The sequence below is a fragment of the Chrysemys picta genome, chromosome 4 (assembly GCF_011386835.1).
Source record: "Chrysemys picta bellii isolate R12L10 chromosome 4, ASM1138683v2, whole genome shotgun sequence".
Lineage (NCBI taxonomy): Eukaryota > Metazoa > Chordata > Testudines > Emydidae > Chrysemys > Chrysemys picta.
Window position 1 is genome coordinate 109,316,032 of NC_088794.1, and position 14,276 is coordinate 109,330,307.

Here is a 14,276-nt window from a genome sequence, read left to right on the forward strand (position 1 = left end):
CTGATTGGCGGAGGGACCGTTCGGCGCGCGTGACAGAGAGCAAGTTCAGAGGAAAAGTTCTTCCTTAGGTAGAGCGACTGTCCGGCGCGGCTCCGCCATTACTTGACCCGCCCCCTTCGGCTATGAGTGGCATCCACCAGAGCCGCTCAGCGCTGCGATACTGACACCTGCAGCGCATCGCCTGAGACAGGTCCGCATGGGGAAGGCAGCAAAGGCATGGCCCGCAATTGGACCACAGCGACTATATCCCGCAGTACGTGTTGCGCGCCCTGTATAAGCGGCCGGGTTGCATTGCATGCTGGGAGTTGTAGTTTTCAGCGTGCGGGCAGTAGTCACCAGGGCACGGGGCAGTAGTCACCGTGCGCTGCAGCGAACCCTCGCCTCGCCCCCGCGACTCCGGCCGGCCGTTCTGAATGAGCCGGCTCAGCTTGTGCGAGGGGATCGCAGCGTCTCTGAGCGGCCCAGGGAGCACGTCCCGACTGGCAGCGATTGTCTCCCAGGTCTGTGGAGAGGACGTGGACGTTGCACTATTACCATAGGCCCAAGCACGCAGACATCACTAGTCAGGCCCAGATACCGTGAGATTGAAAACGTGCAGAGCTACTGGAAAAAGCAACAGAGGGTCCTGTGGCACCTTTGAGACTAACAGAAGTACTGGGAGCATCTGAAGAAGTGAGGTTCTTACCCACGAAAGCTTATGCTCCCAGTACTTCTGTTAGTCTCAAAGGTGCCACAGGACCCTCTGTTGCTTTTTACAGATTCAGACTAACACGGCTACCCCTCTGATACAGAGCTACTGGAGTTAATTATACCTGTTGATTGTTTGTCTTCTGGTGCCCAGGCTTCACGTTTTCCAGTTAGTCTCTATAATCGTGCTGGCTAGAAACTTTTTTTAAAAGTGAAAGCTGAATCTCTTGCCTAATTATACCCCTTCAGCAGCGGGGGCTTTAAGAAATAGACCAAATACTGTGAAACTTGTGATTAAAAATCACAAGAGCTGGCAACAAAGGTCCTCTCACAAGGATCCTTTCTGCCTCCTCCAAACACGTAAGAACATAACATAAGAATGGCTGTAATGGGTCAAACTGATGGTCCGTCTAGCCCAGTATTCTGTCTTCCAACAGTGGCCAATGCCAGGTGCTTCAGAGGGAATGAACAGTACAGGTATTCATCAAGTGATCCATCCCCTGTTGCCCATTCCTAGCTTCTGGCAAACACACCCCTTCTCTTATGATTACACTGGCTGGATCCCAGCTATCACTATCCTTTGTGTACTTTTTAGGAAATAATAGCTTACTGGGAGGTGCCCATATTAAAAACTAATTGGCCCTGTCAACAATGGTTCTCCACTTGCGAAGTAACTCCCTGCTCTCCATGTGTCAGTATATAATGCCTGCATCTGTAACTTTCACTCTATGCATCCGAAGAAGTGAGGTTTTTACTCACGAAAGCTTATGCCCAAATAAATCTGTTAGTCTTTAAGGTGCCACCAGACTCCTTGTTGTTTTAGATACAGACTAACACGGCTACCCCCTGATTCCTGAGCTATGGTTATCACTGGGAAAGCAGGTTTTGTTTAAATGGTGAGAAAATTAATAGTCCTATATGTTTGCAGCATGTGAATGCCTGCCTTCCCGGATGTTTATCACAAGCTATAAGTGATAAGGGAGCTTTGGTAGAAGTCCCATGTTAAAATATTGGCAGTTTATCACTGGCTTTTAGGTGAGCAAATTTTGGGTGCCAGACCTAAGATAGGTTAGGTAGGTCACTTTTTTGGTTGTAAAAATGTAAACTGAATTGTAATGTTGAAGTTAGTACTCTGGAGGTGTAAGTACTAATTGTGTATTGTTTGTGGTCTGTTTTCTGTAGGTAATTTCCTGACCTGATTTGGATGAAAGCGACAGAACAACTCTTAGTTCTTAGGAAGTTCACATAACTTCTCCCCATTTTTATAGCATATATTTATGATAAACCTTAAACAGCCTCAGAGGTTGGGCAGGCACAATAAAGTACAGAACCGCCAAGCCTCTTTCCTGGGAAGAGAGATGCCCCCTCACTCTTTGTATTAATAGTTTGGTAGTTTGAAATATTTCTTCTTTTGGTGATGAAGGATTTTGCTATTTTTGTTTTAATGAGAGTCTTAAAAGCACCCTTGTGACCTTTATTCCAAAACATTCACAGCTTGACATCCCTTAAGACTTTTACTATAAACTTCCTCACACAAACTTCACTTCCCACTAGATCTCTCTTGGGGAGTGTTCCCAGTATATGCATTCTCCTCATCATGGCTTTCTTCCGTCCCACTAGCTTCTCGGGTTTGCAGACTTTGTGGAAATACCCCATGTTTTGGCCTGTTCCAAGGCGCCAACAGCTGTTTGCTGTCATCTTCCATCTCCCGAACAGGAAACATGTTAAATGTTTCCCTTTTACTACCACTTCTCAATCCGCAATACCAGTGGATCCCAAAGCAACTCATATGCTAACTACTAAGACCAGATCTAAAGGTAGAGATGGAGAGGAAAAGGAGGGCAGGGCCAGAGAAGACACCTCTTCTCCTCATCCTTTTTCCCTGTTCTCTGCTGGAGCTGCCAAGAGGAGATCAAAGAACCAAGAGGAACTGCTCATGATATCTAAAAAGAATGGTATCCGGCCCCCAGAAAAACCTTTGAGTGTGGCGGAATGGGAAGAGCTGAGGGGAGAATTTAAGAGAATTAGCAAGTTTGAAGAAGTAATGCTAGAGCAAATGATCAAATGCAACAGCTCCATAGATGTGGCCAAGTCCTTGCTGTCTATGGTGGCAATGAGAAAAGGTGACATCAGTTATAATTTATTGGTCAAGTACCTGGCTCTGTGTGTCCGGCAGGAACAGATGGCCGAAGTTTATGATGTCTATGATATAATGAAAGTCAGATTTAAGACTTTAGAAACTGGGGCTTACAGCCTTCTAATCAAGGGGCTGAGTGGTTCCAATCGATGGAGAGAGGCCTTGTCGCTACTGGAAGAGATAAAAAAAGTCATGATCCCATCAAAAGGGAACTATGGAGATTGTATCAAAGGGGCCCTCAATAACCAAGAAATAAACTTGGCATGTGAACTGTATCATGAAATGCTGGCTAAGGGTTTGATACCAAACTTGGATACGCTGCAGGTCCTTTTTGATACTGGCAAATGTGTGAAGGACGATCAGTTAAAAAGTGAACTCTTAGGAATCCTCTTGTATCTGAGAGAAAATCAACTATATCCTGGAGAAGCTCTTATGCAGAGCATAAAGCTATGGTTTGAAAGGTAACTATTGTTTCAAAAGCAGTTACTGATTAATGGGAATTGACTCTGTGATCCATTAAGACAGTAGTCCAAAGGCCAGTGTAAATCCCTGAAACCTTTTATCATTTTTTGTTGTTTTTCCTTTTTTTTTAAAAGCACTGCCATAATCTCTTTATTTCTACTGTAAATAGAAAGTTTTGCCAGGTCTGAATTTCCTATCACAATTTTTACCTTTTCATTTTGCATTTTTCATATAGGGTATAGGTGTAGCATATTCCGATGAGTCCCACATCTCAGAATTTTTGTCTTCACCAGTTCTCATCCTTGGTTTGTTGTGTTTGATAGCAAATACTGAATGTTGATGAGTGTCAGAATTTCCTCTGATATACTAAGGGAGAGAAATGGTAAATTGTACAAAATTGAGACAGTTTCCCTCTGTGGTACAAGAAAATAGCAAATGCCATGGGAAAAAAAAAATCTGGTTCACTCCTTCTAATATGTGTTGGCTCAGAGGGTCACCAGAATAATTTCAGTATCTTTCAAGACAGTTAAAGAACCTCATATATCATTGTGCCCAATGCAATGTAGTGATGTGTGTGTTGGCATTGTGATGATGCAGTGTCAAAAGGTCACAATGCAAGCATTGCAGTGTCAAGTTGCAGTGACTTTGTGTGGGATCCATAAAGAGACTTAGGCGTTGTAATGCTGAGTGTCACTGTGCCTAATGTCTAGGCACAGGAACAACATGGTGATCCACAAAGCCGAGTTATTTGCTTAGGCTCCCTGTACAATGAATGGGGAGAGATGGTCACCTAAAAAGTGCAATCCACAAAAGCCAGCACTGGATAGAGGGCTAATCTACACTGGCAACGTTAAGGTGTTGCCACGGCAGCGCTTTAACGTGGCTTTTGTAGTCGCGGCAGAGCGCTGGGAGAGAGCTCTCTCAGCACTCTAAAAAACCCACCTCCATGAGAGGCGTAGCTCCCAGCGCTGCACTCAGCAGTGTGTTTTTTCACACCCCTGAGTGAGAAAGTTACAGCACTGTAAAGTGCCAGTGTAGACAAGCCCCTGGTTAGCCAATTGGAGATGCTAATGACAGAGGTGTGTGCTAAACCCCACTCAGCTCTCTCAGAGATAGCTTCTTAAATCTGGGCTGCAGGGAGGTGCCTGTATCTGCTTAGTGATGCATGGATGGGAACCAGCTACCTGGAGTTAGTGGGTTTAGGTGCCTACGCCATTTTTTGTTGGAGTAAATTAGGCACCTGCCTCACTACATGCAAACTGGCCAGAGGAAGTGGTGCTGGTTCCCATGCCCACTTTATAATTTTTATTTCAGTGGTTAGCACACTTGCCTGGGATATGGAAGACCCAGTTCAATTCCCCTCTCTCTGCCAGAGGGGGGGAAGAACTGCTTCTCAGGAGAGTGCTGTAACCCCTGAGCTATTCTGATGCAGGGCTAACTCACACACTCGTGTTGAAGCTGTTCCACTGTAGATAAATCATGAAAAAGTGATTGGAACAGAGGGACTGGACCAAAATCTTCCACCTCCTGGAGGGGTATCCCTTAACCACTGGACTGCAGAGTTGTTTTCTTTCTGTCTGGCCCAAGGCCTGTTCCACTGTGGATAAATGCTTAAGTAGGCTACATCTACACTACGGGGGGGGGGGGGGGGGGGAGTCGATTTAAGATACACAAATTCAGCTACGTGAATAGCGTAGCTGAATTCGACGTATCGCAGTCGACTTACCCCGCTGTGAGGATGGCGGCAAAATCGACCTCTGCGGCTTCCTGTCGACGGTGCTTACTCCCACCTCCGCTGGTGGAGTAAGAGCGTCGATTCGGGGATCGATTGTCGCGTCCTAACGGGACGCGATAAATCGATCCCCGAGAGGTCGATTTCTACCCGCCGATTCAGGCGGGTAGTGTAGACCCAGCCGTAGTCATATGCAGGATGTTGCACATAAGCAGGTATAACGGATGAGCCTTCATATAATTTCTCCTTAGTGTAAACAGTTATTATTTTTATTTCTAGATGCAGACCAGAAAAAAATCTTTTGGCTGTACTGTAGTTCAAAAATGATGACACAGAAGTCTAACATTCTTTATATTATATATTTTTTTGTTTTTAGCATTCCAGGAGAGAAATGGCAAGGACACTTAACTACCATTAAAAATAGGTAAATACAATATTTTATGTAAAAACTTGATAAATAACGTGTTTGATTTTTTTTGCCATGAACTTTACTTTGGTAAAATAAGTAAAAGGACTATTTCTATTATGTTATTTCAAATTTCTTATTGAAATAAATTCTTTGATCATAATTTCTAACACCCACTTTTTGGTGCGTGTACAGGACTTAAACCCCTGAGCTGGTGCCATGGATCTGTAATCTCGCCCCAACAGTGCCCTTAGGAAGACTCTGAGCCTGACAGTGTATGTGTCTGGTGATGGGTTTATTTATTTTGAGTTAACTTTCAGGCAGGGTTCAAAGAGAGGTCTAGGGGTTGCTCTCAGCTGGGAGCTCATTAGGCCCTGCATGTTAAAGAGGGTCTGCGATACACCTGTAGCAGGAGGAGAAAGCTGTTTTGTTGACCACAGTGGGAAGGAAATGAACTGCTCTGTTTGTAGGGCTGTTCGTTTGTTTATTGACTGTAAACCTGTATGGGAGGTGGTTAGGAGCCAAGATTATTGATTAGACCCTTGCCAAGATTATTATTTTGGTTAAAGTAAACTGTCCCTATGTAATTGCTCAGAACCTGGCCCTACCACAGGGGTTTGCACCAAAAAAATGTTAATTTGCGATATGGACAAAATCAAGGAATTGCAAAGTATTTTCCTTCATGGACAATTTAGATACATATTTCTACAAAATATAATATACAAATATTTGTAACTTTGTGAATTTGTCTTACGTATTGTCAATCTAATTTGAAAGCCAGATTTGTGTATCGTGTATTGGCAATTGGAAATGTGTCAAAGATAAGAATGTTTTTGAGTTATATGCTCCTTAGGGTTTGTAATAAAAATAGAGTGTACAGGTGCTGACTCTTTAAAATTTCTCTTCGCTTTTCTTAAATGTGAGTGTGTATTGCATCTGGTGCTATTGAAGTCGGGGAGGGGGAGAGGAAACATTGACTGCTGTGGGAGCAGGAGTGGGCTGCTGATTTGAAGCATACAGGCTGCTTGTTTTCTTCCTCCTCCAGCTTCCTGGAGCTTGTAGGTTCTTCTAGTCCTGATAATCAGGAGCTTAAGACTTAGACTCTTCTGACTATTAATTTTTCTTTGAGAGTTAGAAAGCCTGTTTGACTTCCCAAGGTCAGTTATGGAAAGCTCTAATTCTCTTCTGCTTAGGGAGTCCACATGACAATTGGTATATTGGATCCTAACATCCAGAAGACTGGAAAAGAGCAAATATAGTGCCCATCTATAAAAAGGGAAATAAAAACAACCCAGGAAACTACAGACCAGTTAGTTTAACTTCTGTGCCAGGGAAGATAATGGAGCAACTACTTAAGGAAATCATCTGCAAACACTTGGAAGGTGGTAAGGTGATAGGGAACAGCCAGCATGGATTTGTGAAGAACAAATCATGTCAAACCAATCTGATAGCTTTCTTTGATAGGATAACGAGCCTTGTGGATAAGGGTGAAGCTGTGGATGTGGTATACCTAGACTTTAGTAAGGCATTTGATACGGTCTCGCATGATATTCTTATCGATAAACTAGGCAAATACAATTTAGATGGGGCTACTATAAGGTGGGTGCATAACTGACTGGATAACTGTACTCAGAGAGTTGTTATTAATGGTTCCCAATCCTGCTGGAAAGGCATAACGAGTGGGTTATTGCAGGGGTCTGTTTGGGACCGGCTCTGTTCAATATCTTCATCAACGACTTAGATATTGGCATAGAAAGTACGCTTATTAAGTTTGCGGATGATACCAAACTGGGAGGGATTGCAACTGCTTTGGAGGACAGGGTCATAATTCAAAATGATCTGGACAAATTGGAGAAATGGTCTGCGTTAAACAGGATGAAGTTTAACAAAGACAAATGCAAAGTGCTCCACTTAGGAAGAAAAAATCAGTTTCACACATACAGAATGGGAAGAGACTGTCTAGGAAGGAGTACGGCAGAAAAGGGATCTAGGGGTTATAGTGGACCACAAGCTAAATATGAGTCAACAGTGTGATGCTGTTGCAAAAAAAGCAAACGTGATTCTGGGATGTATTAACAGGTGTGTTGTGAGCAAGACACGAGAAGTCATTCTTCCGCTCTACTCTGCTCTGGTTAGGCCTCAGCTGGAGTATTGTGTCCAGTTCTGGGCACCGCATTTTAAAAAAGATGTGGAGAAATTGGAAAGGGTCAAGAGAAGAGCAACAAGAATGATTAAAGGTCTTGAGAACATGACCTATGAAGGAAGGCTGAAAGAATTGGGTTTGTTTAGTTTGGAAAAGAGAAGACTGAGAGGGGACATGATAGCAGTTTTCAGGTATTTAAAAGGGTGTCATAAGGAGGAGGGAGAAAACTTGTTCACCTTAGCCTCTAAGGATAGAACAAGAAGCAATAGGTTTAAGCTGCAGCAAGGGAGGTCTAGGTTGGACATTAGGAAAAAATTCCTAACTGTCAGGGTGGTTAAACACTGGAATAAATTGCCTAGGGAGGTTGTGGAATCTCCATCTCTGGAGATATTTAAGAGTAGGTTAGATAAATGTCTATCAGGGATGGTCTAGACAGTATTTAGTCCTGCCATGCGGGCAGGGGACTGGACTCGATGACCTCTCGAGGTCCCTTCCAGTCCTATAATCTATGAATCTATGAATCGGCTTGTTAAGTCTGGCATTATCCCCACCACTCCAGAAAATAATTGAACAGTGCACCTAGCTATCAGGGAATGGTGTTCTTTCCTAAACCATGCAGAGGTGTGATCAGCTTTCATTCCTGAGGGGAATGTATGCTATTTTTATTCTTCAGGAACCTGCATCCAACTGTGTGCTAAAAACAATGTTACCCTGAATAGTCACTGAAACTTACCTCATAGGAGGTGGTTTGGTTGCTTATGCTGCTCTTGGAACACCCACTCTGAAATGAGCCGCAACTTCTCTGTCTTTGTAATACACTTGTCAGTATTGCTGGCTGCTTTTCTGACCATTTAAGAAAGTCCCCCACCCCACACCTTTGCTGTGGCTCTTGGGTGATTGCTGAGTATTTTGCAGCATGTATGCATAATAAGAGCTATCTGAGATTACAAAATTTGAAATGTAATTTTAAGGTAGCTTTTTGAAGAGAAATTCAATACAAGAACCCAATTGTGCAAGGCGCTGAGTGCCTTTAATTCCCATTGACATTAAATGGAAGTTGAGGACACTCAGCAGGCTTTGGCTTATGGGAAACAATGTTATGAATTTGTTAAACAAAGCATAACATTTGACTTTACTTTATTCTACGATTAGATCTTTTTAACTAATATAAAGTGATACTGGCAAAAGATTCAAGGTTCAAATATGCCAGCTGTAACATACAGTCTGTAAATGTTAAGTTTAATAATTTTTTGGTGGAGTCTCAATAATTTTTGGGGTGGGTCTTGTGGGCTCTTAAATTGTGGAGTTTTAATAATGTTATTCTAATTTCTGCCTGTTGTACTTAGAATTATTTATCAAGAGTTTAGGATTATTTAAATAGCCAGACTTCTGATTAATACAAATGTGTGGCTTAGGCCTATGATCGCAACCAGTGGGTTGAGCATGTGGAAAGTACTAAAAGTTGCACATTATTAATGTGTTAAGTCAGCAAATACACTGTCCGCACGATAATTCAAGCAATTTTGGAATATTTTTTGTTTATGGTCTGTGTTTTGATATAGACCAGAAGTCTGGTTGTTGTGCCAATTATGTATTTATAGTTGTGTTGGGTAAGAAATATACGTCAACTCACTCTTCGCTTTTCTCTGTGCAAAAATCAGAGGAGAATGATTTACTGTTTAACATTTAAAGCTCAAAATCTATGGCAGTGTTCTAGGATTATGCATATCAGAACTTCACAAATTGATTGATGTAAAAAAGAATGATCCCTCCTTCAGTTCAGAGCATGCACAGCTGGATGAATGTAAGTCTCCAAACAGACCATTGTAAAGGGGAAAATGAGAAACATTAACATTATACTTTGCATCTATGAAAAGACCTAAGTGGGAGGATGCAAGGAAAAATCCTTTTGTCTGGCAGCCTGGAACAACCAAAGAACTGTTCAGGATAAATGACATTTTATTTATGTAATGCCTACTGGACAACCTGATGACTTGCACTTAAAAATTCTGGAGACAGTGGTTGGCATGTGCAATCTGAGGATGAGGATGAAAACAGGTCTGCTACCTCGTATTTTTTGTAAAAGCCCTCAAAGTTTTCAGGGAGAGCTCAGACATGATTAGCTTAGTTCCCCATGTGCCTACCTGGCCAAGCAACACTACAAGGGGAATTAAGCAAAATAGCTGATCCTGTGTTTCTTTATCCACTGCCACTTTTTACAAAAAAAGCGAAGGTTGGAATTGGTTGTAATTTTCATCCACAATCAAACATATAAGTTAGGTGGTTCACCCAGGATTTTTAAGAGTGTTAGATCATTAGCTTGTCTTTGAGGCAGGGATATGCAACACAACTTAATTAAAAAACATCAACAAAAACCTCATTCTGACCTCAAAGAAATTGGGGCAATCACATTTTAGTTGGGCAAATGAACTTGAGATCCAGGGTGTCCTTGTACATGGGCTTGGAGGATTTTAAAATATTTTTTCCCAAGATGGTATGTATAGAAAGGATGTGGAGAAACTGGAAAGGATACAGAGATGAATGACAAAGATGATTAAAGGAATGGAATGCACGCCATATGAGCAAAGGCTGAAGGAACTGGATATGTTTAGTTTGAAAAAGAGGAGACTGGGGCAGGGAAGATACTTGAAAGGCTGCCATAAAGAAGTTAGAGAAAAGTTGTTCTCTTGCCACGGAGGGCAGGACAAGAGGCAATGGGTTCAAACGACAGCATAGCAGATTTAGATTAAATCTCTTGAAAAACTTCCTAGCTGCAAGAACAGTGGGACAATGGAACAGACTGCGTAAAGTGGTTCTGAAAGCTCCTTCACTGGAGGTTTTCAAAAGGAGGCTGGATAGTCATCTGTCTTGGATAATTTAGACACAACAAATCTTGCATCTTGGCGGGGTAATGACCATTGCGATCCCTTCTAACCCTATGATTCTGTGCCTGGAAGATGCTTTACATGATACATCTCTGATGGATTTGGAGCTGCTCAGTAATAATTTATTAATAGTTTATGTTGACCTGGTTATTGGGATGTTTACTGTCTGAATATATTGATTTAGTTTAATAGGGGGTAGCTAGCAAAATGGGATCTTCACACCTCAAGCAGTGCCTTCCACATCTACACTGCTACATTGAGCAGTGCAGTGTCTTGCTGCCTCCCTGTGCCAGAGCCTTTCCTCACCTCAGTGAAAGGCTCCTGCTGTGGGGAGTTGCCAGAATCTTTTCCTGCTGCTTCCCCCCTGCCAGAGCCTCCCCCCTGCACAGTCCGGGGCAGCAGGTTTGTATAATTTTTGGTGGTGCCCAGAACGGGTCCAAGTCCTGCCCCCTGGCCCCACACCTGCCTTGTAAGTCTCTATATATTTTTAAAAATAATGTAAAAATGGACTGGAAACAGTAAGCGTTTAACAGTTTCCCTATATTGCACAATGTGTGTGTGTGTGGGGGGGTGAGGGTTCTGGGGTGGGGCTGGGTATGAGGGGTTTAGGGTGTGGAAGGGGGCTCAGGGCTTGGGCAGAGGGTTGGAGTGTGGGGGGATGAGTGCTCTGGCTGGGGTGTGTGGGAGGGGTTCAGGGCTAGGGCAGAGTGTTAGGGTGAGGGCTCTGGGGTGTGGGTGGGGATGAAAACTCCAGGATGCAGGGAGGCTGCCCCGGGGCTGGGGCCAGAGAGGAGGACTCCATGGTCCCCCCAGCCCTCTCCTTACTGGCAGTAGAGAGCTCTGGGAAGGGGCCCCCGTCTTCTCCCCGGTGGTACACTCACCTGGCACCGTCACTGCATGTGCTCCTAGGGGCTGGGCCCCCTCAGGTCCAGGAAGCCCCCTCGCCACCCCTGCGGTGGGTGCCGGGGGGAGAGGGCTGCCATCACATGCGTGCCTCCTCCCCTCCTCCTTCCGCAGTCAGCAGCTGCGCCGCCACCTCAGCCTGCTGCCAGTGCTGCTCCCTTTTGTAGCCGGCAGCGGCCGGCGAGGGAGCGCAGCGCAGAGTGGCAGAGCAGCCACCCACTGCCCAGGGCGCAGGCAGGCACGCTCCGGGGGAGGCGCACGGGGATGGCAGGAGGGGCTGTGGGATGCTCCGGGGGAGGCACACGGGGCCAGGGGAGGCATGCGGGGCAACAGGTGGGGCTGGGGAAGAGACCTGTCCCCAAATATTGATGGTGCCAGTCCCCCGGGTCCTGAATTTGCTGGCACACGGGCACCACTGGCCCATATAACTCGCCGTCCCTCTGCACAGTTAAAAGTTCCAGCAGTGGGGAAAGACTATGTCAGAGGGGGAGTCAACATGGAAAGGCTCTGGTAGCTCTGTCAATGCTTTAGTCAATTTTAGGCTATTTCTGTGGTCCCCTCTGTAGCAGCTGATGATCTGAGTTTTTAATGTATTTTATCTTTGCAACACACCTATGAGGCAGAGAAGTACTGTTTTACAGATGGGGTAACTGAGAGAGAAAGAGACTAAATGTATTTTCCAAGGTCATGCCGGAAGTTTGTGGTAGTGCTTGTAATTGAACACAGAAGTTGACCCCTAAATGTCCCCAAGGATCTGATCCAGAACCCATTGAAGTCAGTTGGAGCATTTCCATTGATTTCCATAGGTTTTGGATCTGGCCCAAACTGGGCACAAGTCATTTTCTGATGACTTATTTATTTTTTGTTTGCACAGAAAGAGGCATGCGTAGTCATTTAATAAACGGAAGTGAATTTTAACATATAGCTCTTTTACTATTCTTATTCTCACACATGCATACTTTGTTTGTGGTTTTATTACTGTTACAGTGGAAAATGTCCAGTTTGTAACCAAAACCTGGAAGCTATTCATCTGAGCCAAGAAGAGTACAATGCACTCAAGGAAAAAATAATAAAAGATGTGATCCAGGGAACTGATACATTCAGGAAGACAACTCCTCAGGTAGGTTTCAAGGGCCTTCAGGTTTATTGACTGGAGAGTCATAAGTGACTAATGCTTAATAGGTCTAAGACCCCCTAATAATTTTTTCAACACTTAATTTTATATTAAGGGTTTTTTAAAAAGTTGTGTCGTGCTAACACTATAAATTTTCACTGATTTATAGTAAAATGTATTCGAGAATTCATTTTGACATTCTACTTATAATCATATCAATTTATTCTTAACCTCACTTATCATGGTTTTGTCCTTCAGTATCTCTTTAATTTTTGTCTTAATCAGTAAGAAACTCACAAATATTTTAATAATCTGCCTACATTTTCTCCACTATTTAATAAAATGAATCCAAATGCTGAACTCTTCATTCCTCCCTTCACCCTCATAATTTTTCACATCTTTCTAGTTGGTCATTCAAGAAGAGGATACCTGGACTAGTAGGATTACATTTTAAGTAGTAAATGTTAATAAATGTCAATTTCTTCCCCATCCAAAAACTAATGGAAAATATTCCATGATTCATAACTGAAATTTTCACAGGAAAAAGTTAAAAAATACCTAGTTTTCCCTAGCAAAAAACTGTAAGTCTCTGCTGTCTCATTAAATATTGTTTCATTTCTGAAGCTTATATTTATTAAATCTTGAATGGTGGGTTTTTCAATAGCGCAATAGTTTAAGTCAAAACCAGGAAAAATCTTTAAAAATAAACATCAGTATTACCTGTCAACATTCACAAAAAATTAACACTAACCCCGCAGTCCTAAATGTACATGGGCTATGGTAATATGATATCTGCAGTGGGAACATCTAGCTTTGAACAGGGATCACTGCATACACATGAGATAGAAATGGTACAATATGTATGAAATCATGGTCAAATGCTCTTCTTATGTTTTCTTTTTTTGCTTTGCTTTGCCAGTCCTTACTCATCATCATGTGTTGACTTTAACAAATGAGCAGCCTGGGTACTTAATGGAGTTGAAAGATAAAAGACCACTAGATGGAGCCAGTGCCGCATCTGAGAAATTTTGTTTGTTTTAAATAGTAACAAGATCAAACCATTATGAGAATGCTGCGCTTGCTGCTGGTGGTGCCAGAATTCAGCTCCAACCTCTGTAGCAGGTAGCTCTGATGACCTTTAGGGAGTACAGCAGCTCCAGCTCTCTAGCACTTCTGCAGGTGAAGAAGCCCTACCAAACCCAGGAGAGTGGGGCATTACGGGCCCATTACTTGAGGGCTATCCCTGTCTCCACTTACTACTTCATTCCTGCTGTCTCTTCTGGCACCACCCCAAAACCTTGCTTCCCCCCTGTACACACACAACATCAGAAAGGTCAGGGAAGGGATCCTGATTCCCCACAATATACTTGTCAGATTGGCACTTCCCCTGCTGGTGTTCAAGAGATGGTTTATTGGATAGAGAAGCCATATAAAGAGCTGGGCTGATTCTTCATCTCCTGTATTGGTCTCAGGGACGAGTCCCCCACCCCTGTCTTTCTGCCCCCAAGAGGATGGAGGGAGTAGAATTTGTCCCTAAACTCTGTATGCTGGCAAGAGCTGCTGCAAGAGAGCTGAGCTGTTATCTACACACCTGTCACAGCTTCAGCTCACAGTTCTCCCCCCCCTCTTCTTCCTGAACTCACCTAGCCTCTTGTTGTATGGGTCAGGGTGAGGCTGGAAGTACAATTAACAGCTCAGCTAGGAAGCTTGTGCTTTGTGCCAGCAGCATATAGATTACCAGCTTTCTGTCATTGCACTCCATAGTGCCAAAAAGAAGGCTGATAACCTCTCATATTTAGATTTTAGA

At 43.5% G+C, this 14,276-nt stretch overlaps 1 protein-coding gene across 3 annotated transcripts in view; it reads left to right on the forward strand.

Moving 5' to 3' along the window:
* Positions 1 to 116: 116 nt before the first annotated feature.
* Positions 117 to 14,276, forward strand: part of PRORP (protein only RNase P catalytic subunit) — an 85,988-nt gene continuing 71,828 nt past the window's right edge. For 2 of the 3 annotated variants that reach the window (XM_065593270.1, XM_065593272.1), the window contains exons 1-4: positions 117 to 253; positions 1,870 to 3,285; positions 5,395 to 5,442; positions 12,343 to 12,475. In XM_065593270.1, coding sequence (XP_065449342.1) covers positions 2,285 to 3,285; positions 5,395 to 5,442; positions 12,343 to 12,475 — 1,182 coding nt within the window. In that variant the 5' untranslated portion in view covers positions 117 to 253; positions 1,870 to 2,284. Of the gene's footprint in view, positions 254 to 362; positions 501 to 1,869; positions 3,286 to 5,394; positions 5,443 to 12,342; positions 12,476 to 14,276 lie in introns of those variants that run through there. The other variant, XM_065593271.1, reaches the window with a different exon arrangement.